The following is a 27,149-nucleotide window of genomic DNA, read 5'->3' on the forward strand; positions in this document are numbered from 1 at the left end:
TGTGTGTGTGTGTGTGTGTGTGTGTGTGTGTGTGTGTGTGTGTGTGTGTACTGCCCACAAAAACCAGAGGAGGACAACAGAGCTGCCATGTGGGTGCTGGGAGTTGAACCCAGGTCCTCTGGAAGAAGAGCAAGTGTTCTTATCCCCTGAGCCATGTCTCCAGCCCCCTCTAATTTTGAGCATGACATAACTGTCCCTTTGTTTAAGTCTTCTTCAATGACTGTAGTAAACTTTTATAGCTTTGTGTCTAAGGTCTTACATATTTAAAGCACAAGTTATTTTTTTAAGATTTATTTTTAATTTTTAATTTTTGTGTATACGTATGTATCTGTGCATGTGTGCTACATGTCTGTAGGTACCTGCAGAGGCAGAAGAGGGCATCATATCCTGGGAAGTTAGAGTTACAGGCAATTGTGAGCTGCTCAACATGGGTGCTGGAAACTAACTCAGGTTCTCTGAAAGAACAACAAACACTCTTAACAGCTGAGCCACTTTCCAGCCATTAAAGCAAAATTCTTATAAATCTATTTTATTGTTTATTGTTTCTTTAGTCCTTGCATATGATACCCTTTTTTTCCAATGCATGCTACATTTGATGTCACATATTAAGTTACCTTGGAATTTTGTGATTCTTTTTTTTTTTTAACCCCAAAAGTAGAAAGGAAACTTTAAGGTTTTATTTATTTTTATTTTATGTGTGAGTGTTTTGTCTGCATGTATGTGTGTGTACCACATGCATGTCTAGTGTGCACAGAGGCCAGAAGAGGGCATCAGAGTCCCTAAAACTGGAGTTACAGATGGCTGTGAGCTGCCATGTAAGTGCTGGGAACCAAAATCAGGTCTTCTGCAAAAACAGCAAGTGCTCTTAACTGCTGAGCCATCTCTTCAGCCCCAAGAAAACTTTATTTAAAGCAAAGTGATCGGAAAGATCAGGATATACTATAAGGGAACAATGGGCCACTTTAGTGAGACTACTCAAGGGACATTTGTGAAATTTTTTTGAGGCCTTAAGTGAGGTGGATTCCCTTGAGGAAGATTTATATTTGCATAATTAAAAAAATACTTTATTCATGCATACCAATACAATTTACATGTTAAATAATACTATAATAGAACGATTTATTATAATTTTAAACAGAATAACAAAAGGAAAAATTTCAAGTTGCAAAATCCCGCCCCTCAAAATAAATTTTTTAAAGTCTCATTTTTCTAAGTTGGTCAATTGTGGCATTTGTGTTCAATGACTAATTGTGTCTAATTCCTATTGCACTAATGGTCAATGGAATTAAAATAAAAACTCAGCTTTCACAATTACTACTTTAAAGAATAAAACATTTGAATTCTTTTGGAATACAACAAATATATATCTATATCTATCTACCTAGCTATCTATATCTAGCTAGCTATATATACATTGTGTGTATGCATGTGTGTCTGAAAGTAGAATTGTGCATACAAGTTGTCCAGGGGCCTGTGGAGGCCAGAAGAGAAAGTTGGATCCCCTGGAGCTGGGGTGATAGGTGGTTGTAAGCTGCCAGGTGTGGGTGGTAGGAACCGAACTCGGGTCCTCTACAAGAGCAGTGCATACTGTTAATTTCTGAGCTGTCTGTCCAGCCTTACCCCCAGATATATTTTTTTAAAGAAATGTATTGAGTGGAGATGCAGCTCAGTTGGTAGAGTGCTTGTTTAACTTGCATGAAACCATAGGTTTAATCCCCAGAACTACACAAACCAGAAGTGGTGGTGTATATCTATAATCATAGCACTCAAGAAGAGGTGAAGACAGGAGTCTGGAGTTCAAGGTCATCCTCAATTACACAGCAAGTTTGAAGCCAGCCTAGGCTACATGAGACCCTGTCTCAAAAAAAGAAATACCCAAGTGTTGATCTACCACCTAGATCTTGATTTCTTCATACCATTGTCTAGTAAAAAGAACTAGAACTCTGAGAAATTGTGTAAAGGTTGGAGTAAGGAAGTATAAGAAGAGCTTGGACCATCTTGTTGGACCAAAAATTTGAAGAGGCTTCCTTTAGCCAAATCTGGGACTGTTCTAACATCAAAGTAAATCATGAGAGAAATGAATCAGCCTAGTGAATCAACACAAAAGCTAGCTAGCTAGTCAGAGGGCTAGGAAGGGAAGACCCTCCCTGCAGCAGAATGCCGACTAATAACTGGAGAAGAAATAATGCAGTTGGAAAATCACTACTTTACAACACAATAACGTTTTGTTGAAACAAGAATCATTGATGCTTACCTGGGAGGAGGATGTTTGCTGAGGAGTAAGGCATTTACATATTCTCAAAGCACTGCTTCATAAATTACTCAGTAATTACAAGGGAAAATAGTAACTTAATGGCAGAGAACTTGGCAGAGAGCATCTTATAGCAGTCATTAAAGTGAATATAATGAACAATGGGACAGACCGGCATCATGTGTATCCTAAAAGGATGCACTGAGGATCCAATGTCATTTATGTGGTATTCCTGAAAAAGGAAAGTCTGCACAACTCTGATCATGAGGAAGCATCAAAAAAAAAAAACCAACATAAGGGATCTTGTACTAAACTCACTGACCTGTACTCTTCCTAAGATCAAGGTGTTTTTCAGTTCCTTTTCTTTTGGTGGTGATCTAGGAATTGAACACTACCAGTGCCTTGCACATTCTAGACAGGTGTTCCCAGAGGGCACTGCATACCCAGACCCTGAGTTATGGTTTTAACAAGTCAAGGAAGTTGACAAAACCATTCCAGGTTAAAGAATACTACAGAGATATACCATCTACATTCAGTACATGGCCCTAGGCTGGATTCTGGGGGAAACTGAGCTATAAAGAATACTATTGGGCAGGCAAGATGGCTCAGCAGGTAAAGGCATTTGCTATACAAGGCTGAGAACCTGTGTTTGATCCCCAGAACCCACATAAAGGTGGGAGAAGAGAACCAACAGCACAATGTTGTCCTCTGACCTCCACATGTGCACCATGGCACAGATACCCCCACATGTGCATCATGCACACACACAATAATATCTTTTTTAAATTTATATTGAATTTTTGAGATTTTCATACATTATAATTTGGTAGTATCTAGATCCCCTCCCCTTTCCACACCTCCCTTTGCTGCCCCCACCCAATTTAATTTATTATATATACAATAAGACCTATACAGTTTAATTTATGTCCCCAAATGTCCTTTAGTGTGGGTACTTCCACTGGGGACTGGTTCACCTACCAAGAGTCCCATCCCTGTAAGAGACTGTCTCTGCCCCTCCCAGCAGCCATTGGTTGCCAAAAGTACTTTAGGTTGGGTTGGGATTTCTTACCCACTTTCCCATGTCTATGCTGGAATTTTGTCTGGTTTAAGGTTGCCTGGGACTTGTGCATACTGTCACCATCACTGTAAGTTCATATGAGTAACTGACCAACTATCTGGAAAACTCTATTTCCTTGTAGTCATCCACCACCTCTGGTTCTTACAATCTTTTTGCCCCCTGTTCCACAATGTTCCCTGAGCCTTGGGAGGCAGAAGTTTGATATAAGTGTCCTGTTCATGGATAAGCACTCTGCCACATCTTGTTCTCAACACATTGGCCCAATGTGGGTTTCTGTGTTAATCACCATCTGCTGCATAAAGAAATTCTCTGGTGAGGGTTGAGAGATGGATAAATCTATTGGTAAAACAGTAAATCATTAGGAGTCAGTTAATACTATAAATATTTAGCAGAAAACTAGTATTGGGCTCTCCCCTATGCTCTGTGACCTGTCTACCCTCAAGTTCCTAAGCCTGGTATCAATGTCATGTATGGGCTCCATCCTATGAAGCAGACCTTAAGTCCAATTAGAGAGTGGTTGGTTACTCCCATAATATTTGTGCCACTATTGCACCAGTGAACATATCTTGCCAAGCCAGTTGTAGTTCACAGGATTCACGGTGGGGTATGGGTGATGATTATTTTTTCGTTCCAGTAGCATGCATAGCACCTTCCAGTACTACTCTTGGTAGGTTAACCAATAGAGATGAGTCTCAAGGTCAACCCCACCTTGATTTCTCCTCATTCTATAGCTCATGTATATAGTATCTTCAGCAATAGGGTACCATCAAGTTCTGATAGGTAAACAAGAGCAGGGGGATGACCTATATTGTTTGAGGTTCTATGGGACCCCTGGTTAACAGTTTATAGAAAGAAAGTCCATTCCTGGCATTAGGGTTTTATTTTGTTAGCCTATGGTGTAGGGGCGATATCCCCCTGTTATAAAGTAACTCCTTTTAATCTCATTTTATAATATATATGTATATACTTTAAGAAGCTTCTATAGTGGTAGGCTTCCATATGGCTTTTTCTAAAGGCCTTTAAGTGTTGGTTATTCCTTGCCATAGTCCTTCCTCTGCTCTGCCCTCCCATTCCCCACCCCATTTAACCCTTCCTATTTGGTTATTCTTCTTTCCCTATTTATATCACTGCATTCTACCACCCCTCCCAGAAGTCCCACTCCACTCCACTCCACAACCATTTATTAGTTTCCTGGATTCTAGTAATTTCCAAATTGAAACATGCATATATAAGATTTCAAAGCTAGCATCCAGCTGTGACAGAGAGCATGCAACATTTGTCTTTCTAGGTATGGGTTACCTCACAGAGGATGATTGTTTCCAGTTCCATCCATTTACCTGAGAACTTCATAATTTTGTTTTTTAGGAGGTGGATAATATTTCATTGTGTATATGTACCACACCTTCATTATCCATTCATTAGCTCATTGCTGCCCTTTTCATAATAGCCTGAAATTAAGAATATTTTTAAAGGAGGCAGTTGCTTACAGAGCAGTAGTCACACAGCTCATGTGCCTACTTTTCACAACTTTTCATTTTCTTCTTTCTATCTCTGTTCTAAGAAAATTGTCCTTGAGTTTAAAAAAATAAAAGAATGCTGTTGGGACAGATGAAATAGTAACATGGACTGTGGGTTGGATAGTGGTTTGAGGTCAATGTTAAGTTTCCCAATTTTAATAATTGTATTATCCCAGGTTTGGCCAGAGAGGCCTCTTCAGATTGTTTCCCCTGTCTTTTTAAGATGTCTCCATCTTTCTGGATAACTTTGTAAGAGGACTTTTTTGCCCCACAAGATGCTCCAGGTCTTCTTATACTTTCTCTGTTCCACCCTTAAGATCAAGCAATTCCTCAAAGCCATGGTATTTGCAAGTTGGTCTCCAATGCTCCAGAATTAATGGAGGAATGGATATATGGGTGGATTGATGGGTGTATGTATGAATGTGTGGCTGTGTGAATGCATGTATGGATGTGTGGCTGGCTGGCTGGATGGCTGGCTGGCTGGCTGGCTGGATGGATAGGTAGATGGGTGAATAGTTGGATATGGATGGGTGGATGGATGGGTGGATGGATGGGTGGATAGATGGATGGATGGGTGGTTGGATGAATACAAAGATACATAAATACATACTTAAATGCTAGAGTGAACTGGAAATAGCAAACACTGGCAATGGAATAATCTGTTTAAGGATATGAGAGATTTCTTTCTACTCTTCTTACAACTTTATATAAATTTGAAATTATTTCAAAGTGTGGATGTAGTTCGGTGAGAGAGCATGTACCTATCACAAATGAGGCTGTGTGTTTAATTGCCCATTTAATGAGGCTGTGAAAAAACAATTTCAAAATGACTTACATTACTTCCTTTGAAGTGATTCTCATTAGGTAAGAATAAATTTAAAACTGTTAGCTAGGCATGGTCATACTGTTAGCCAGGCTTGGTGGCTTACTAATGTAATCTCAGCACTTAGGGGGCAAAGGCAGAAGGATAGCTGTGAGTTCAAGGACAGCCTGGTATACCTATGACTTTCAAGCCAGCCAGAGCTACACAGTGAGACTCTGTCTCAAAAAACAAAAACGCTGTCATTCCCTTGTACACTTAAAGTGTTTCTCCTGCATGCGCCATATGCATGCAATGCCCAAGGAAGCCAGGGAAGGGCTTCAGATCACCTGGAACTGCAGTTACAGACTGTTGTGAGCCTTAAGTGGGTGCTAGGAACTAAACCCAGGTCCTCAGCAAGAGCAGCAAATTCTCTTAAACTGCTGAGCCATTCCTCTAGTCCCTAGAACACTGACTTTCAAGGGCGAGTTGGTTTTGAAACACGAAGTCCCTCTTCTGTGCTGACTTCAGGTGGCTGTTGGCTCTGGGATTATAAAAGCTCTCTCCCTGCAGATGCTTCACTGTCAGGCTTCTTGCCACAAACTTTCAAATATAGAATGTGGCCCGAGGAAAGCAATGGAAATGTCATGTTACTGCCATATAGCATGTCACTCTGAATTAATTTCAACCGTATAAAATGAAATATGTATTCATTTCTCCCAACAGAATTTTTTATATGCTCTTTGCACCTCTGAAAAGCTAAAAACTCCAGAGATGTTTTTCTGCCCTGGGGGATTGCCTAAGGAATTTGAGGAATCTTTTTTCTCTCTTCTGGAAGAATTTGTTCATGCTTAGAATAGAGAAAAAAATTAGGAAGATAGCCAGAAAATGCAGAAAACGTTTCCACTGTTTCCTGTAATTTGCAGAACTACATTCAGAGCAATAAAATGACCTTTGCCAACTCTGCCTTCTAGAAGGATACACTGTTTGATGCCACCTGCTCTTTGTTTCCCCCTATGAGTGAAGTCCCCTTCACAGGGGCCCCAGACCAGAAACCCATCAGAGGCCTAGAGCTATGTAGGGTAAGAAGAGTCACAAGAATGAAGATGGAGAATAAAACAGAGGAGTCAAAGGAAATAGGAGTTGGTTCCCTGTTCACAATGTTTGTTCAAGGAGCCTGGGGTAGGCAAAATAGATGATAGCAGCAAGACTTCTGTCCTTAAGCTGAAGAAGCAAATAAAAAATAAAACAGTTCTGAAAAACAAATTAAATAATAGAAAGATGAATTAGATTGTTGTAAAAGAACAACTGTTACAGCTACAAATACCTTTCAACTTTAAAATTTGCAGCACCCAGGCTTACTAAGAAGGATAGTTATTGAAGTATTTGAGCATTAGCTCCTTTATATTTTAAAAAAACTTTTATTGAATTTTTGTGTATTTCATACATAACATCTTAATCATCTTTTTACCCCCTTCCCCATTGCTCCCCTCCCATAGTCTCCTGCCACTGGAATTTATATATTCTGTCATTTGTCTTAAGGCCTATCATGTCAAGTTAGTGTCCCCAGATGCCTGGGAACATCTCTGTCCCCAGATGTCCCTCAGTGCAAATTCATTCACTGAGGTCTAGTAGGCCTATCTAGAGCCCCTCCCTTTATGAAGATTAGCTCTTCCTCACCCAGCAGTAATCAAGTGCCAGTAATTCTTCAACTAAGATTGGGGTCTGCTGTCCATTTTCATAGTTCTATGATGGGTTTTTGTCTGCTTGAGTTTGCATGGGTCTTGTGCATGCTGCCACCATTGCTGTAGGTTCCTATGAGAAGGGTCCCAGGTGCCTGTAGGACTCTATTTGCATATAGTCATGCACCTCCTTCCTGGCTCTTACAATCTTTCCATCCCCTCTTCTGCAATGATCCCTGAACCCTGGATGGGTGGGTTTTAATATAGGAGTCCTGTCCAAAGACCTACACTCTGTAGGCTCTTATTCTCTACAGTTTGGCCATATGCGACCTTTTGTGTTCCTGGCCCTTTGTTGCATGAGGGAGCTTCATTGATGAGAACTGAGAGATGCATTAGTGTCCTCTTCATACCTTGATCTATGTTCCATGAGCCTTAGGTGTAGAGGTTGCATTGTAGATGTGCCACATAGGCTTAGGCAATTCACAGACAATCATTGTATGTGACCAGTTGTGGAACTCTACAATAATCTCTGTCTGTTGAAAAAGAAACTTCTTTGATGGGTGGTGACTGGGATACTTGTCTGTAAATTTAAGAACCCATATTTTGCACATAGTAAGAAATTACTTTTGTCTAGGGATGTGACATCCTTGGGGTTTTCTCCAAGATCTATGGCCTCTCCCGCTATGCGTATTTGGCTAGGTTTACAGTACCACACATGAGTTTCCTCCCATTGAGTGGGCTTTAAGTCCAATTAGGTAGCTGTTGATTATCCCCAAGATAAAAGTGCCATTATGGCACCAATGTAATTTGCTGTGCTGGTCATTGATGTGGTTTTTAGGCCTTGAACTGGGGTTGGAGTAGCGATTGATGTTCTCCCCTACAAGCTTGCATTAGTACTCTCTTCACCTTCAGGAGAGGTGGCTTCCAGGTCAATTCCAGCTCCATTGTTCTAAATCCTGTGTTCGAAGTGTGTCCTATCTTCAGCAATAGGAAGAACCTTCAAGTTCTGGGAGGCAATCAAGGGCTGTGGTAATAGCCTGTGTAATTTTGGGAGTCTCTTGGACTACCCTGGCCAACAACTCAAAGGAAGGTTTCTCCTGTCTGGCATTGTTTCTTGTTTTGTAGCCTTCAGCTACACACATGGACTCATATAGAGATAGTGTGTGTGTAATTTTTCAGTAGGTTTTTGGACTAATACTATTCCCTCTGGTTTTTTATACTAGCTAGGTATTATTTATCTTTCTTCTTTCTCTCCCTGTCTAATCCTCCCTTCCCACCATCCCCATTTAAAGCTCCTTTATATTGGGGCTGGAGAGATGACTCAGTGGTTAAGAACACTGGTTTTTCTTGCAGAAGACCCGGGTTTGAATCCGGCAGCTAACAACTGTCCGTAACTCCAGTTCCAAAGGATACAACAGCCTCTTATGACCTCCATGGGCATTGCATGACACAGGTGCACTTACCTAGATGCAAACAATACATGCATACACATAAAATTTAAAAAAAATAAAGCTGTTTTATATTAAAGAAAGCACTAAATAAAATGATTAAATATTGGGCCTGGAGAGATGGCTCAGCAGTTAAAAGCACTGACTGCTCTTGTAGAAGATCAGGGTTCCATTCCCAGTACCCACATGGTGGCTAACAACCATCTGTAACTCCAGTTCCAGGGGATCCAATATTCTCTTCTGACTTCCACAGACATTACATGTTACAGGTGCACCTATGCAAGCAATATACTCACATAAAATAAAAATAAATAAAATATTTTTAAAACAATCATTAAATATTTATGTATATAAGTGTTTGCCTGAATGCATGTATGTGCACTATGGGCATCTCTGGCTCCCATGGGGCATCAAGTCCCCTGGAATTGGAGTTACAGGTGGTTGTGAGCCACCTGATGTGCATACTGGGAACTAAACTCAGGAGCAGTAAGTGCTCTTAACTGCAGAGCCACCTCTCTAGCCCCTGCTTTGTGCTTTTAAAGCATACATACAAACACACATGTACAGATACATTATATATACATATACACATATTCATAATATGTAGATGAGAAACCTTAGACTCTAGATTTATTAGAAAAAGTTTCAAACTACTTTGGAATGCAAATGGATAATTTTAGTGAAATATTAGCATTTTATCTCCAGAACACAAAGATCTTATGCTTTGTAGAACTTGCATAATCACCTGAATGTTCTAGTTTTTACCAAAGTATATTTTGCACAATTTTGTATGCTGTCCTTATTGTATAGATGATAAAGGATGCCATGAAATTGTGTAACAAAAATACTTCTTTCTTGGCTTTCCAAAGTCAATAGTATGAAAAAATGCAAGGGCCAAGAGTACAGTGCAGTGGTAGAGTGTTTGCCTAGAATGTGACAAGTCCAGGTTTGGATCCTGGCACCACAAAAGAAAACAAATCATGAAAAAGCAACAAGATTTACTTTAGGCAATGAAAGTCTTTTAAGGAGGATAGAAAAGGTAGATGAACTACAGGTTTATATCTAGGAATAGCTATGCAGTTTTGTTTGTTTAGAGTATCTTTTTTTTTGTTTGCTTGCTTCAAATTTAAATAAACACTCAGTTTTATAGGGCTTTTAAAAATGTGTTTTTATTGATTGATTGAGAATTTCATACAATTTATTTTAATCTGAGTCAATCCTCGTCCCCTATCTGATTCACTCCCCCCCTTCTCTCCCTCCACCCCACCACTTTGTGTCTTTTTCTTTTTTTTTTAGCCCACCAAGTCCAACCTGTCTTCCCCAAATACTCTTGGGTAGGAGTCCATGCCCTAGAGTATGGTCAACTTCCCCAGTGTCACACCTTTACAGAAAACTGACTCTTCTTCTTCTCCCAGCAGCCAATTATCCTTCATCTAGGGGCAGGGCTTTGTGCCCACCACCTGCCCCTTTGTGCTGGGATTTTGTCTGGCTTGAGTTGGGAAGGTCTTGTGCAGGTTGTACCCACTTTGAGTTCATATGTGCAACTGCCCTCTTGTGTCCAGAAAACACTTTTAATGTAGTCATCTATCACATCTTGCTCTTACAGTCTTTCTGCCCTTTCTTCCAAGACACTCTCTGAGACTTTTGGGAAGGGGTGTGATATGGCTGTCCCACACAGGATTGAGAACCCTAGAGTCTCTTATTCTCTATACATTGACCAATTGTGGGTCTCTGTGTTAAAGATTATAGAAGTGTAATAATTCATCTGTAAACCTAGAAATGTACAGCCAATTTTGAAAGATTGCCTTCTACCACCAAAAGAGGCTTCTCTAACAAGAGTTGGAAGGTACACTAATCTATGGGCATAACAATAAGTCATTGGGAGTTAGTTTAATACTATGTCCATGTAGCGGACTAATAGTAAATAGGAGCTACCCTAGGGTCTATGACCTATCTAGCTACAGGTTCTTGGCCTCAATAATGGTGCCAGGCATGGGTTCCATCTTGTATAGCAAACTTTAAATCCAATCAGATAGTGGCTGGTTATTCCCATAACATTTGTGCCACTGTTGTAGCAGTGGGCATATCTTGGCAGGCCAGTTGCTACTATAGCTTGCAGTGTTCACTATAATCAGTCACACTAATGATTACTTCTCTCTTCTGGTAGTGTGCATAGTATCTTCCAGTACTACAAAAGCTAGCCAGTAGGGATGAAGCTTCCAGATCAGCTGATTTCCTCCACCATGCTCTACTAAAAAATGTGGATATTTAAATACAATTTAATGAGAAGCTTTAAAATGGCAATTATTCTAAGGATTTACTCCAAGATACTTGTTAACAGATTCATAGGTTACATTTGTCTGATCAAAACTTTTGGATCCCATTTAAACTGTGTCTGTAAAACAAAAGCTGGTAAAAAAGAAAAAAATATTGCCATTTTGTCCAAATTAGCTTTTTTTTAAAGGTTCAGAATGAAAATAACCTGTTTTTGAAGGGGTGGGAAGAAAATCCTGCTTGCTGAGTTCTCACTAATCTCTTCATCTTTTCCCCACAAAAATCATAGGAATGAGCCAGTTTATTAATTTCAAACCAAGCAATAAGTCATAAAATAGCTTTTGTCTACTTTTTAAACTTTTTATGTGTATGAGTATATTGCCTGTATGTGTGTAAGTGCAATGGTTGTTAACTGCCATGTGAGTGTTGGGAACCAAACCCAGGTCCTCTGCAAGAGCAGCCAGTATTCTAAACTACTGAGCCATCTCGCTTTTGTCTATTTCAACATAAGATACAATTACATTTTGATCTTTCTCTTAATATGTCTTCTATCCTCAGACCAAATGCAAGATAAGAATTATTCTTAAATTTAGCTGTCAAGAAATACACTTTCTCCTACACGATCCATGAAAAGTAAGCAGAAAACATTGATAATCAATGGAAAAAGTAAAAAAAAAATATGTAATAAAACATATGAATACTATTAAAGACTATATTTTGAATGAATTTGATAATAAATATTTAATAGTGTAACCATCAACAATAAAATGTTGATCAGTCTTGGTAGTGCACACCTTTAATCCCAGAACTTGGGAGGCAGAGGCAGGTAAATCTCTATAATATCAAGGCCAACCTGGCAAACCTATGCAAGTTCCAGGTCAGCCAGAGCTACATAGTGAAAACCTGTTTCACACACACACACACACACACACACACACACACACACACACACAAATGTTTTACTTCAATTTCCTTTTTTATTATGCCACACAAGAATGGCAGAATGATTACAGGAGGAGCTAGAGAGATGGCCCTGTGGTCAGGAGAGTTGCTACTCTTCCAGAGGACCCAAGTTTGATTCCCAGAACCCACATGGGGCAGCTCAGAACCACCAGTAGCTCCAGCTGTAGGGGATCTGACACTTTTCTGGCCTCTGCAGGAACTCACACACATGGCATGTACTCACACAGATACAAACACACATATAATACATTAAAAAATTATTAAAGGAGATTGCAAAATGATCTGTACTGGTCAAAGAGGTCTGTAGTGAAATAAAAATTTAAAAATATTGGATCATCAGGAAAATCTCTACAATCAAGCAACTGTAACACACAAATAACTTACAAAAATGTTTATGTGGAGCTGGAGAGCTTGCTCAGTGGTTAAGAGCACTGGCTGCTCTTGCAGAGGACCCAGGTTTGATAACCAGCACCTACATGGTAGCAAACAACCATCCATAACTCCAGTTCCAGAGGAATCTGACACCTTCTTCTGACCTTCAGGGGCATTGCACGACATGGGTGCACTTATACACATCCAGGAAATACACTCATACACATAAAAATAAAAATAATGAAGTATTTTTTAAATCTTTATGCATTATTAGCAAAATAAATCTTCCTGCCCATAAAGAATGATCTTCTAGTTTGACAATGTCAGAAAGAAAATACATATTTCACCCTACTTAATCTATTTTAAAATGCACTTTTGTTGTTAAATTGGAATGCATTTTACAATCAGCAGCATCCCCTTACAATAGAAACAGTTCATCAGGCTGTGGTTATGACTGTTGTCACAACTGAATAAGTGTGAACATCAAATGACCCAACATCAAAACTTTCAGACTAGGGACCAGTGAGGCAACTCAGCAGGTAAAGGTGCTTGCCACTGAGCCTGATACTGTGGAAAGAGAGAACTGACTCCTCCAAATTGTTCTCTGAACTCCACAGTGCCATGGCATTTTTGGACCCACCCACCCCCAACACAAACACATATACATACATATACTTAAATAAATAAATAAATAAAGTAATAAAGTAGGGAAAAGGGGAATAGAGAGATGGCTCAGCAGTCAAGAGCACTGGCTACTCTTGCAGAGGACCCAGGTTCAATTCCCAGCACCCACATGATGGCTAACAACTGTCTGTCACTCCAGTTCCAGGGGCTCCAGTGCCCTCTTCTGACCTCCACGGACATTGCATGGCATGGGTGCACCTACCTACATGCAAGTAACACATTCATACACATAAAATAAACATAATAAATAAAATATTTTTTAAAAACTTGTAAAATAGATGTCAGTGACTTGGAGGAAAATCCTGCAAGCAAGAGGGTTTTTGTTATTTAAACCCCAGGAACCAAATGGTTATGGAGAAGAAATGACTCAGATGTGTTTAGCAACATTCTTCAAGCAGGAGTCGAGTAAACTCGCTGTAAAACTGCAAAGCCACTTTAGAAGCCCAGCACCAATGGCTCTTAGCTCTTTTATGGCTTATTTTAAGAAATGCTGTATCATCAACCTCTTAAAATAGAGGCTGATACCATGGGTAAGCACATCAAAGAGTCTGAATCAAATGCTGAATATGAAAAAGTTTTAGAAGTGTCTAAACCAATTATTTCATCCAATGTTCCGCATTTTTGTATGCACAAATATGATACATGAGAAAATAATCTATGCCTAATTAAATTTATAACAACTCTTTCAGCAAGGATGAAATAAGCATTCTGACCACATAATAATATAATTTGCAAGGAGAGTGTGTGCATGTGTGTGCATGTGTGCGTGTGTGTGTGTGTGTGTGTGTGTGTGTACGTGTTGCAGTCTTTTCCCTCTTGTTTCAGTCTCCCAAATGTGTGGAATATAGGTTGTGTGCCATCATACCCAGCATGGGGGTGCAATCTTTAATAAAAAATCAGTTTTTGATTGACACAGAATAATCGTAGATAATTATAAAGTGACAGACAGGGTTATTTTTGTTTTTTGTTTTTTGTTTTTTTTTCCCTGCTAATGGCACATACCCTAACAATGCATCTTTCAATGGTAACATTGAATTGAAAACTGGCCTGTAACTTGGATATTCAGTGCTTTCCCTTCTCATAAAATGGAGAGCTAGTAAACCTGAACAGCTTGAAATGTTTGATGTGTGCTCCTGATTGCTGCTGGCTTGGTTCCACTTTAACTAAAAGCGTTCACTGTTCTTGCTTTCACTATTCTTATTTGAGAACTTTTGTGGCCTAAGATTTCTAATAACACATGGCCCCTATTTAACAGTCCCCAAAATATTCCTCAGACGGAGACAATTATAGATACTTAGTTTTGTATGAATGGCCTGGAAAAATGTCTTGTTTCCTTTCTAGGGGTGCAGGCTGCATATTTATTGAAATGTTCCAGGGTCAACCTTTGTTTCCTGGGGTTTCCAACATCTTCGAACAGCTAGAGAAGATCTGGGAGGTAAGAAAAAAAATTCCTTGTAAGAAAAAAGAAATACCTACATTTCAAACTTGGAGCCAAATTTGCCTTAGAGGCAAATGAAGGGACCCATCTGCTCAAGACATTGAACCAGATATTAAAGTAGTAGAAACCATGATGTTGCCACAGGGGTGAGTACCTTAGGAAACAGTGGCTGGGAAACCCCTGTGTCACCCAACAGCCCATGAGGCCACCCCATGTAGACACCTAGGTCTCTGCTTCCTGTGTTATTATTTTCTTAATTTCCAGCAGCATTCTCTGCCAATACTCCTGAGGCATGTCCTAGCACTGTGACCCCCAACTCTAATTCTTTCATATATTTGAATCTTTGTCAACTGGAGATAAGAAACCAACTTTTCTTGGAACCCTCATAAAACAGACTTCCTATGTTAGTATAAGGGAGGGAACTGTAGTATTTGTCACGGTCATGATAATCTGCATGGGTCATCCCATGCTGCTAAGATGCAAAGGGTCCCTATACGTCTGTGCATACATATAGATATGTATGTGTGTATGTGCATGTGTGTTTCCATTTCTTTCCTTATTATTTGTCTCTACTTATTTATACCATTATGTGCTTTGCTTCTATGTCCCTATATAGTAGTGAGGCAGTCTTACTATGGTCACCTATCTATTTCCCACTTTTTTGGTGATTTTCCTTATTTTGATAAAATATATATAATATTTAAACATTTGCCAGATTGATCAATGGATACCAAATTACAGATAGGTTTGATAAATAAGGTCTAGTAGTCTAGTGCCTAGTCGACTGACTATGGGTAACAATAGTGTTCTGTAAATTTAAAAAAGGAAAGAAAGAAATAAATGATTTTGAATTTTTTATTACAACAAAATGACAAATGTTTGAGGAGATATATAAGCTTACCCTGATATTAATACTACACAGTTCATACATGTATTAATACATCACGTGGAGCCTGGCATAGCCCAGCACTTGGAAGGCAGAAGCAAGTAGATTTCTGTAAGACTGAGGCCAGCCTGGTCTATATAGTGAGTTCTAGGTTAGCCAGGTTTACAGGGAGACCCTATCTCAAAAATAAAAAAAAATTATATAGGGGCCAGTAAGATGGCTCAGTGGGTAAGGACACTTGCTGCCAACCTGATGACCTGAGTTCAATACCAACCTAATGACCTGAGTTTGATCCCCAGAACTCCCATGGTGGAAGGAGAAAATCAACAAGCCCTTCAAGCTCTCCTCTGACCTTCACACAGATACCCTTGTAAGTGTACCCTCTATACACATACACAATAAATAAATAACTGCAATTGGGAAGTTTTTAAGAAATACATGGTACCCAGTAAGCTTTATATGGTGATTAAAATAAAATGAGAAGGAAAAATTTACCGTTTCAACAATTTGAAGTATCTGTTTCACTGCAGTCAGTATATTCATACTGCTTGGCTGCCATCTTTACCATTATTTCCAGTACTTTCAAAATTTTTTTAATTTATTTTTATTTTATGTGTATGAGTATTTCGCCTACATGTATGTAAGTACACCCATGTTGTGCAATGCCCATGGAGGCCAGAAGAGGGTATTGAATTCTCTGGAACTAGAGTTAGGGACAGTTGTTAGCCACCATGTGGGTGCTGGGAACTGAACTCAGGTCCTCTGCAAGAGCAGCCAGTGCTCTTAACCACTGAGCCATCTCTCCAGTCCCTATTTCCAACACTTTTGCATCACCCCAAGCAGGAGCTCTGTAGTCATTAAACACTGAGTCCTATCTACCCTGCCTGCCTCAGCCCCAAGAACCTCTCATCTACTTTCTATGTCTATGAACTTGCCTATTGTACATGCTGCTTGTCATTGGAATCATATATTAGTCTCTATATACCTGGCTTATTTCATTTCGCATGTTTTCAAGGTTGATTCATATTGTACCTGAGTCATGGTGCTTTAGACTGAGGGTTTTATCAGTTGTTATTCTCGATCCAGCTAACATGCACTATGAGATATGGAGACGTTATATGGAAGTTAATCACTGACATTGATTTTCTTTTGGAAACCTGGAAAATATTATAAGAAACATGGGACAAATAGGCAAGCTTTCACACACACACACATACACACACACACACACACACTCACTCACACACAAAACCCAAAAACAAACAAACACAAACCTGTTTTTCAAGCCAAAAGGCTTTTTCTTAGGAAGAAAGGTAAATGCTGCCCCCTAATCACATCATTGAGTATTTTCTAACATTGTCTAAGCTGAAGGTAACTGATGTTATGACTTTGGAATCAGAAGAGCCTAAGTTTGAATTCTTGCCACTTAATAGTTATGAATGTGGACTACATATATGGTACCACTTGTACTTTATTTTCCTCATCTATAAAATGAAGTTGATCATAAGATTTTATAACCTTGTCATAGGAATTCTGTAAGACAAAATGTAGGGCAAAACTAAGCTGGGAATAGTGGCACAGGCCTTTAATTCCAGCACTTGGGAGGCAGAGGCAGAGGCAGGTGGATCTTTTTGAGTTCAAGGCCAGACTGGTCTGCATAATGAGTTGCAGGACAACCAGGGCTACATAGTGAGACCTGTCTCAATAATAATAATAATAATAATAATAATAATAATATAAAAATTTTATTTATTATAAAAATAAAACAAAACTAGTACATCATAAGTGCTCGATAAATGTTTACAGGGCTAGCAAGATGGCTCAATGGATAAAAACTACCTGCTGCCAAGCCTGACAACCTGAGTTTGAGTCCTGAGACATACATGGTAGAGGGAAAGAACTGACTCCTGAAGATTGTCCTCTGACCTCCACAAATACTCTGTGGGACATGTACACCCTCCATATGCATGCACACACACAGGCAAACACATACACATACACACAATAAGTGAAAAAAATATAAAATATATATTTGTTTTCTTGAGCGAGGTAAAGTAGAACATTCCTATAATCCCAGTACTTGGAAGGCTGAGATAGGATGAGTTTCTGTGAATTTGAGGCCAGCCTGGGCTATATATATCAAGTACAGCTTATCCAGGCTACATAGCAAGACCATGTTGCAAGTGTGTGTGTGTGTGTGTGTGTGTGTGTGTGTGTGTCTGTGTGTCTGTGTGTCTGTGTCTGTGTGTCTGTGTGTGTCTGTGTCTATGTGTGTATGCAAGTGCATATTTCCTTTTCTTCTTTCAGATAAACTATCACAGAGGTGTTTTTCAATAAGTCACTAGCAAGCATTACCTGGTAGTTGACCTAATTGGTCCATTCCTTCACTTGACCTGTTACTCTTTTTCCATAATGAAGAAAGCACAGGTAGCACTGCCTGCCTCACCCTGCAGTGGCCCTTTATGCATCTGAAGATACACACACACACACACACACACACACACACACACACACACACATTAGCCATATAGGAATATTCTTCAGAGACTTCCAAAAAGTAACAATTCATAGCATAAGGGCAATCAGAAAAAAAAAAAAAAAAAGCATGATCTGTGCTTTCAGGCGGGTTTTTTTTTTTTTTCAGTTGAAACAGAGTGTGACTAGTATTTGAAGAGCTGTATGTAAACTGAGATTTTTAAAAATTAGGTGCTATTTAAATGACCACCTACTTCTTGCAGCTCTTTGCATTTAGCATAACACTCAGAAATTATAGACCAAAAAGAGTGGACTGGGTGTTTCCCTAGCCCTGGTGATTCTTTTAATTGTCAGTCCTTGGTAACTAACACTGGCCATCTGGAGAATGTATTGGGTAATTCAGTGAGTGAAAGATGTTGCACTCGAATCTGAATATAAAGATCCCAAAAAGGAGTGATGTAGCAAACACATGCACGTTGTAACACATCAGCCCAACATACCCTGCCCAGGGAACCAGTTCATATTTTGCTTCTGTCTTCAGCACAGTAAATTGGAGCCTTTATTTTGACACATATGACAACTTATTACAAATTTAAATTAAGTAAGCATACCAGAAATAATACTGGCCTGGAGTCAGGACTCATGAGTTCGGAATGTAGCTCTAACTTTGGGTATAAGGAAGAACAAGGCTGTATCCAAACTCCCTGAATCTTAGTGTCTTAAACTGGACTTTAGTCTCTGACTCTGAGAAGCTATGGCTCCTATAAATAAAGTACAAAGAGAGCATTGCAGCGCCTATCATTTTTTTAGATTTATTTTTGATAATGTGTATATGGGGTGGGGGAGAGGACATGTGCGCATGAGTGCAGGTGCCACTGGAGGCCAGAAGAGGGTGTCAGACCCCCTAGAGCTGGAGTTATGGGCATTCGTGAGCCAAATGTGGGTGCTGGAAACAAAACTCAGGTCCTCTGGAAGAGCAGTATGGGTGCTTAACTCCTGAGCCATCTCTCCAGCCCCAGCTCCTATCATTTGAAACCAGGATATTCTCCTCTGTTCAATGGGTTTTTCCCTTTAGTCAGTGATTTCTCATTAGTGCAATTGTACAGCTCACTGCTGACTTTCAACCTGTTATCAAGGAGATAGTTCCAGATTGCTTAGCTACATATTACAGACACTATGAGGTCAGATTCATTTAATTTCACTTTGTATTGGTTCTGTCCAAGCATTTTACTATTTCGTCTATATTCTGAGGAAACTGGAAAAATTCATTACATTTGGTCACTTTGTTATTGGCTTTTACACCGCTCACATGTGGAGGTTAGAGGACAATTTGAAGGAGTTGGTTCTCTCCTTCCACCAGTGGATTCCAGGGATCAAACTCAGGTCATCGGGCTTGGTGGCAAGCACTGAGCCATCTCACTGGTCCCCAAGTGTTTCATTTTTGTATATGAGGAAATAATGTCACCAAGCAGTTTCAAGTGGTTTCAACCTGCCCAAGTCACACAGAGAAAAGTACAACAAAAATACCACAAAAAAGAAAGGCTTCATAGGACATTGTGTGAAACCAATAATGTTGCATTTGATGACATCACAGCATCCATAACAAATTTAATAATGTGGCTGTATTATACATCTGAGTATCAATGGGTATACACTCTGAGCCTGAATTGATTTCTTTTGTCATTGATATATTACAAAATGTATTTATTAAACATAACATGATGTGGTTTTTCTTTTTATTTTCTTACCATGCTGGGCTTGAACCCAGGGCTTCCTACATGCTAGATAAGCTCTCTACCACTGAGCTACACTCCAGTCTTAATATGATGTTTTATACTATGCATCATAGTATTGGCCAAATTGAGCCAATTATCATACACATCACCTCACATATTATTTTTCTGAAGATACTTAAAAATCTATTCAGCAATTTTTAAGAATATATTATTATTAACTATAGTCACTGTGTTGTAGAATAGATTTCTTGGATTTATTCCTCATATGGAATTGAAATTTTGTATCCTTTCACCATCTCCCCAATCCCCTACCCTTAGTGTCTGGAACCACCATGCTTCTAAGTTCAACTTCTTTAGATTTCACATATGAATGAGATGATGAGGCATTTGTCTTCCCATGCCTAGAATATTTTACTTAACATAATGTCTTACAGGCTTATCCATTTTGCTATAAACAGAAAAATTTTCTTCTTTTAAAGGTCCTCCCCCGTTCTTCCCCTTCCTTCTTTACTTTTAGTTTGTTGAGACATGATTTCACATAGCCCTGGATAGCCTCCATCCCACTATATTGATGAGACTGACCTTGAACTCCTGATCCTACTGCCTCCACCTCCCAGGAGCTGAGGTCACAGGCATGCACTCTCTGCATATATTCTCTTTTTTCAGTATTCCATGGTGTGTATATGCCACACTCTTAATTGTAATAATCATGAGTTAACTCTTTGATGTGCTGATTTCTTTTTCTTTGGATACAAAACAGTAATGGTGGATTATATGGTAGTCCCATTTGTAGCTGTTTGAGACTTCCATCCTGGTTATGCTCATTTACATTCTCACCAACTAAGAGCAAGGCTTACCTTTTCTCCCCATCCTGACATCATTCTTTTGTCTTTTTTGCAGGCGCAGGTGTTGATACAGGGTGTCATATAGCCCTGCCTTGAACTCCTGATCCTCCTGCCTTCCTTCTCACATACTGGGATTATAGGTGTGTGCCAGCATATCTGGTTTATTCAGTGGTGGGGATCAAACCCAGGGTTTCATGCGTGCTAGGCAAGCACTCTACCAATTAAGTCTCATCCCAGGCCTTCTTTTGTCTTGGTTTTTTTTTTTTTTTTTTTTTTTTTTTGTCTTTTTGAGACAGAGTCTCCCTGCAGCCCCAGTTGTCCTGGAACTCACTATGTAGACGAGGCTGGCCTTGAACTCACAGAGATCTGCCCGCCTCTGCCTCCTAAGTGCTGGGATTAAAGGCATGCACCACCATGCCTGGCTATTATTGTAACCATTCCAACAGATACAAGGTGATAGTTCCAAAGTCTTAACTATAACTGTTGTCCTAACTTGCATTTCTTTGATGGCTAGAGATGCTGAGCATGTTTTCATGTGTACTGGCCATTTGTATGTCTTTCTTTGAGAAATGGCTATTGAAGTTCTTTGTCTATTTTCGTAATTAGGTTATTTGTTTACTTGCTACTGAGTTCTTTGAGCTCCCTATAAATATTAACTCCTGACCAAATACATAGTTTACAAAGGTTTTTCTGCCATCCTGTAGGCTGTTTCTTTATTCTATTGTCTCTTCTTCTGCACAGAAGCTTCTTAGTTTCATATAATCCTGGTTGTCTGTCTTTGCTTTCGTTGCCTATGAAATAGGCTAGAAAATTAAAGATTATAAATAGTTCCTGAATTTATATCTTGCTAAATGAATATTGAAATTTTGTTTGAACTTCTAGTGTGTCAAGCCTAACATCTTTTAACATAAGATTTTTTCCAGAAAATTTGGTATCCATTTGGCATTAGTTAAATATAATAACCAAGAAGTTTGGCAGCTTTCACCTTAGAGGAAATACCGCTGTGGTTGCCGTTCATTTTCTGTATGCTTTCCTCTATTGTCTTTGCTTTCTTTCCATTGTGTTTGCCAACCAACACAATATGAATGGGCAATCATGGGTTCCACCCACTTGTTTGCACACACATCTGTGCAAATACAGAAGAAGGTAGGTTGAGAAACACGAGTTAGCTTCCCAGCTTCCCATCCTCTGGGCCTCTCCCGCAAAAGAAGAATCAGTCTAGTTGGTTTTTCAAAATGGATTCCAGGATCCTCAGTGTTCCCTCAGACTCTGTGGTTGATAGAAAAGCCTATAATCCTCCCAGTCACTTTTCAGTTTGTTTAGAGAATGGATCAAAGCAGGATGCTTTTACTGGGTGGCATGACTTTTCAAAATGTGTTATGTGAGAGAAAATAGCACGTTAATGTCTTTGTTTAAGGACAAGCTTAACAGACTCTACAAATATATGTCTCAGCCAGAGACCTAGTCCTCAAACCAATAGAGTTGAGACTCTGGGTTCTTTGCTAATTATATTCATTCAGACAATTAACTTCCTGCCATCAAAATTGGGCCAGTGTCTATAATCAGTGTTTTATAGAAGAGTGATATTCATATGCTTCAAAGGCAAGTTGCACACTCGGATGTGATGAAAACTCCCAGTGTTTCACCAGCGTTTCACAAATGCCAGATAATTCATATTCCCTATGGGATTTACCATTACCTTCAAAGAATGGAAAGAGGGTGCCCATGGGGGACACAGTGACGGTTCCATCAAAACCTTGTTTTGGCTTTTTACTCCAGAAGAGTTTATTTTCCTATAGCCTCTCCATTAAAAACTAGAGCTTCAGTCTGGTCATCTAAAGCACAATTCAGGGCTGACAAGATGGTTTAGTGGGTAAAGGCACTTGCTGCACAAGCCTGGTGACCCGAATTTGATTCCTAGAACCCACATGAAAATAGAAAAGAACCAACTCCACGAAATTGCCCTCTGACCTCCATACATGCTTGCACAAACACACAAAATGGTAATAATTTTTTAAAAGATTTATTTATTATTTTTATGTGTATGTGTGTGTGCTTGTGAGTTCTGGGCACCATGTACATGCAGGTGCCCTCAGAGGCCAGAGAAGGGTGTCAGATTCCCCAGAGCTGGAGTTACAGGTGGTTGTGAGCTACCTGATGTGTGTGCTAGGAACTGAATGCATGTCTTTTGCAAGAGCAATAAGCACTCTTAACCGCTGACCATCTTTCTGGCCTAATAATAATTTTTTTTAAATCTTAGGCTAGCTCTTTTTCAAATGATGTTACCATTATAATTCACCAATGGAAAACCAAGTACCATGTTCCAAGCTGCTAGACAGAGGAAACAAGGAATGAGATGAATTTAGTTGAAAGTTTAGTAGAGAGTTGGGTTGGGGTAATTTTCAGTTAATGTTCCACAGCCTAAAGGTCAGTAATTTGAATCCTTTTTAATTTGAGCACATCCAGAAATAGCTGAATGCCCATGCTGAGACATAATTCAAGCCATCAGCATCTCCTGCCAGTATGCTTGCGGAACTGTAATAGAAGGCAAAAGTATGGTTGCTCTTACCCCTTATATCCCTAATACATGGCGATCATGCAATAAATATTTACAGCTGAGTTAGTGAAGACACAGGCTCAGGACCACAGGGATATGTTGGTTTGCCCACTAAACTAAAAATGTTGGAAATACTAGAATTTGTTTCTCAAATATGTCAGTTGGTCCAACACAATGTGACATCACTGAATTCTCCATTCCTCCCTGCTCTGTCCTTTATGTTTCTCTACCTGCTCCATCCACCTGGTTCCCCCTCACCTTTCTTTGTCTTTTCTGGTTTTATGTAGGTATTGGGAGTTCCTACAGAGGATACCTGGCCTGGAGTCTCCAAGCTACCAAACTACAATCCAGGTAATATTGGGCCACGGTACTGAATGCTCTGAGAATTGACACCATCAGGAAAACATTGGCCACACAGAGTGTCAATCTTGTATTTGACACAGCAAAGATGAATTTCTAGATTTACATATTTCCTGACTAATCCATTTATTTATTTATTTATTTATTTATTTATGTGTATAGTTAGTTAATTAGTTAGTTAGTTAGTTAGTTAGTTAGTTAGTTAGTTAGTTAAAACAAGGCCTCACTTTGTAGCCCTAGAGGCCCTGGAACTTACTGTCTTTCTGTGTAGACCAGGCCAACCTTGAACTCCTAGAGACCTACCTGCCTCTGTATCCCAAGTGCTGGAATCACAAGCATAGACCACCACACCCAGCTTAATCCTTTTATTAAAAAGACATTGAGATGGAATTAGGGTTAAATCAGTTCTCTAATGCTATAAAACATAAGTAGCAAGGTAAAAAATCGTTTGAGATGACTATTACTGTGGGTTCCACATCCATTTGCAAGCACCTAAGGGTTCAAAGGAAGAACATGCTCTCAGTCCCATGAGCAAGGAGCTGTTCTCACTTTTGAGCCCATGAATATCATTGAGTTTATTTAGATGGTTGAGTGAACCTCATAAAATTTTTTTAAAGCTAAAGCAACAGAGGGAGCTAGAGGCCTGCTAGATGTAGGACAGGTCAGGCGAGATGTATCTAGATTATGTTTAAGCAAGTATCATCTCTAGACCTGGCAGTTGTTCATTTCTGTCACATGGTCTCCAAATATGGCTCCAGGGATAGATTTGGAAGTGTTAGAGGTACTGTCCAAGGGAAAATTCTTTAAGAAGTGGTCCGAAGGCCATGGCATATGGTTCAGATTACCAGAAGTCACTTTGAGGCTGTCAAGACATCAGTGAGGAGACATACAAACCAGAAGGTGAAAAAGGGCCATAGCAGAAGCTGAAGAGACAGAGAAGCAAGCAAAGGCCATCTTGGCGCTAGCCTCTCCCTGGCAGCGTTAAGGGGGAGGCACTCATGTATAGATAAGGACAAACTGAGGATGAATATGCTCCAAGCTAGATTTTCTAGTCTTTATTTTCTTACATTGTCCTATTAACCTCAAATCTTCCAAAATTGTCATTATAAACTTTGGTATGAGATTATCCTAGAAAAGTTTCATGAGAGCAAGAAATTGTGTGGAGATTTTAAAAAGTGATCAAGGAAGAAAACAGAAAGCTGGGTGTGGTAGTAAAATCCTATAGTCCCACTTAAGAGGATGAAGCCAGAGGTGCTCAAGTCTAGAAGGGCAACTCGTCTTACACACACACACACAAAAAAAAAAAAAAAAAAAAAGAGAGGAGGAGGAGGAAGAGGAGGAGGAGGAGGAAGAGGAGGAGGAGGAGGATGAGGATGAGGAGGATAAGGAGGAGGAAGAGGAGGACGAGGAGGAGGAGACAAAAGACACAGGAGCCTGGGGACTTTTTCCTATTTCTATCCAGCATCTATTACTTGTACTCAAACAGGTATGCATAGCCATCGTTATTTTGAACTGATTAGAGTTAATGAAACTCTACAGAAAGCCAAGATTAACTGTGAAGTCCTTTTAAGCTCTTTGTGAATGATTATATCCTTGTTGAGTAGCCTTAGAGTCATTTACAACTGCTTTACCATTGCTAACTATTTTCCAAGAGTTTAGAACCTTAGAAAAAAATGCCACTTTGGCCTTGGGGCTTGGATAGTACCTTTCCCCCTTGGTGTGAGATGAAGAGAAGAGAGAAAAGGCTATTTATGGAGACCATGGTCCAGTCTTCAATAGCTCCTGGCTCCAGTTACCATGGTTTCCAGAAGACCAAAGTCCTCATCAGTTCTCATCCAGCCTGTACATTGGTTCCCTTGTCTACTCTTCTCTGTCAGGTCCCTAATAGGAAGGAACAAGGCACAAGCAGAAGTTTAGGTTCAGAAAAAATTTAAGTGATTAGCAACACAAAGTTGCTGTAGTGAGCGTATGCTGCTACCCCAATTTCAGGTTGGTCCAGGCAATAATTAGACAGCCTTAACACAGACTGTCTTGATGACAACAACAAAGCTAGGAACATGGTCAAATGCTTCCCTGACAGATTCCATGCCAAGATGACTGGGCTCTGATAAAACAGAGGGAAATGGGCTCCATTTTTCATTTTGCTGTTATGGTAAAATAATAGTAATTTTTATTTATAAAGAAAATTCCCCAAGCCCAACATCAACAGGGCTCATATTTTTGCATTGTTTTTTTACCTCCATTAAGTTCAGAGAAGTAAAATAAATAAATAAATAAATCAAGGCTACATAGTGAGACCCTGTCTATAAATAAATAAATAAATAAATAAATAAATAAATAAATAAATAATTGGTCATCTACTATCCATTAGATACAACACGATGCAAAATGCTACAGTCCCTGGTCAGATGTGTGTCCTAAGTCTCTGGAGCTGAGGTTTGCATTCGTTCAAGTTCCTTCCCTGATTCTCGCTGTTACTGCACTGCTCATTTTGAGAGGTGTTTCCATTAGTTTGGGAAGTTCATGGTGTGGACCAGGCTGAGCATAGGGAAGGGAGCTGTGACCTTAGCCACAGCCAAAATGTCTAATTCCACCTTTGTAAATCCTAAGAGTCTAGCATATCTCAGACATAGCATGCTCAGTACTATATTGATAACTCAATCAAACTTTTTTTTTTTTTGGCCTTTTTAAGACAGGGTCTCCTTATACCCGCAGCTAGTCTTGAACTCATATAGATCCGCCTGCCTCTGCCTCTCGAGTGCTGGGATTAAAAGTGTGTACCGCCACGCCCAGCTCAAAAGGACCAGGTTTAAAAAAGGCTCATTAAGACCTGTGTTCCAGAAACTCTCCTGCAAATGATCTCTCTCTCTCTCTCTCTCTCTCTCTCTCTCTCTCTCTCTCCTCACTATGTAGCCCTGGGTGCCTGGGTGGCCTGGAACTTGCTATGTAAACCAGGATGACCTTGAACTTGAACTCATAGAGATTTGCTTGCTTCTGCTTTTTAAGTGCTGGGACTAAAGGTGTGCATCACTAGGCCAGGCAATATCTCTGTGGAGTCATCCCCACCTACCTTCACTCTGAACACCTACCCTGAACAGCTGCTGCTGTTTCCACATGCTTGAAGTTCAATAATTTAAGAGAAACTGAAGAGGAGATGGGAGCCAGAAAAATGTCACTGATAAGACCTCAGTTAACATCTGATAAGATCTCCATCCCTGTTTTTTCTCATTCCAAGTAACAATAATCCCCCAACTTTTTAATCCATCCAGTTAAATTTAAAATTTTTTATTTTATCTAATACATAATAATTATACATACTTATGAGATACAGTACAATGCTTCAATACATCTCATGTATACAATGTATAATGATCAAATTGAGGTGATCAGCACATCTTTCATTTGTACTGGGAACATTATAAATCCTCTCTATTGCCAGGTGTGGTAGAGCACACTTTTAACCCCAGTGCCCCTGCCTGCGGGGACCCTGTACAGGTAAGGCTCGAGGGGGACCATTCCCTGAAAGGAAAAACGGGCGAGAAAGAGGAGACGGAGCCCAAGCAAGTCCACTTGTCAAGGGTCGCTTTATTGTAAGATCGGATTTCCTTATATACAGTTTGTATTTAGAAGGGGTTGAAGAAGTTGGTCAAAGGTTACAGCATTCTTATGGATATGGGAGAGGGACTGAGCAATTCAGCAACAGATGTTCCAAGAGATTACTGCATGACTCATTTTTCCGAGAACTGTTTGCAAGAGGAAGAGAAAGATAACCTTGCCATAAATT

At 39.6% G+C, this 27,149-nt stretch overlaps 1 protein-coding gene across 1 annotated transcript in view; it reads left to right on the plus strand.

Annotated features, from left to right (window-relative positions):
- Cdk15 (cyclin dependent kinase 15) overlaps nt 1–27,149 on the plus strand; it is a 117,060-nt gene that overhangs the window by 42,639 nt on the left and 47,272 nt on the right. Inside the window, exons 9-10 of the mRNA XM_008835448.3 lie at nt 14,410–14,503; nt 23,293–23,356. Of these exons, the coding sequence (XP_008833670.1) occupies nt 14,410–14,503; nt 23,293–23,356 (158 nt within the window). The remainder of the gene's footprint in view (nt 1–14,409; nt 14,504–23,292; nt 23,357–27,149) is intronic.

Source organism: Nannospalax galili, unplaced genomic scaffold (genome assembly GCF_000622305.1).
Source record: "Nannospalax galili isolate Female #2095 unplaced genomic scaffold, S.galili_v1.0 scaffold637, whole genome shotgun sequence".
Classification (NCBI taxonomy): domain Eukaryota; kingdom Metazoa; phylum Chordata; class Mammalia; order Rodentia; family Spalacidae; genus Nannospalax; species Nannospalax galili.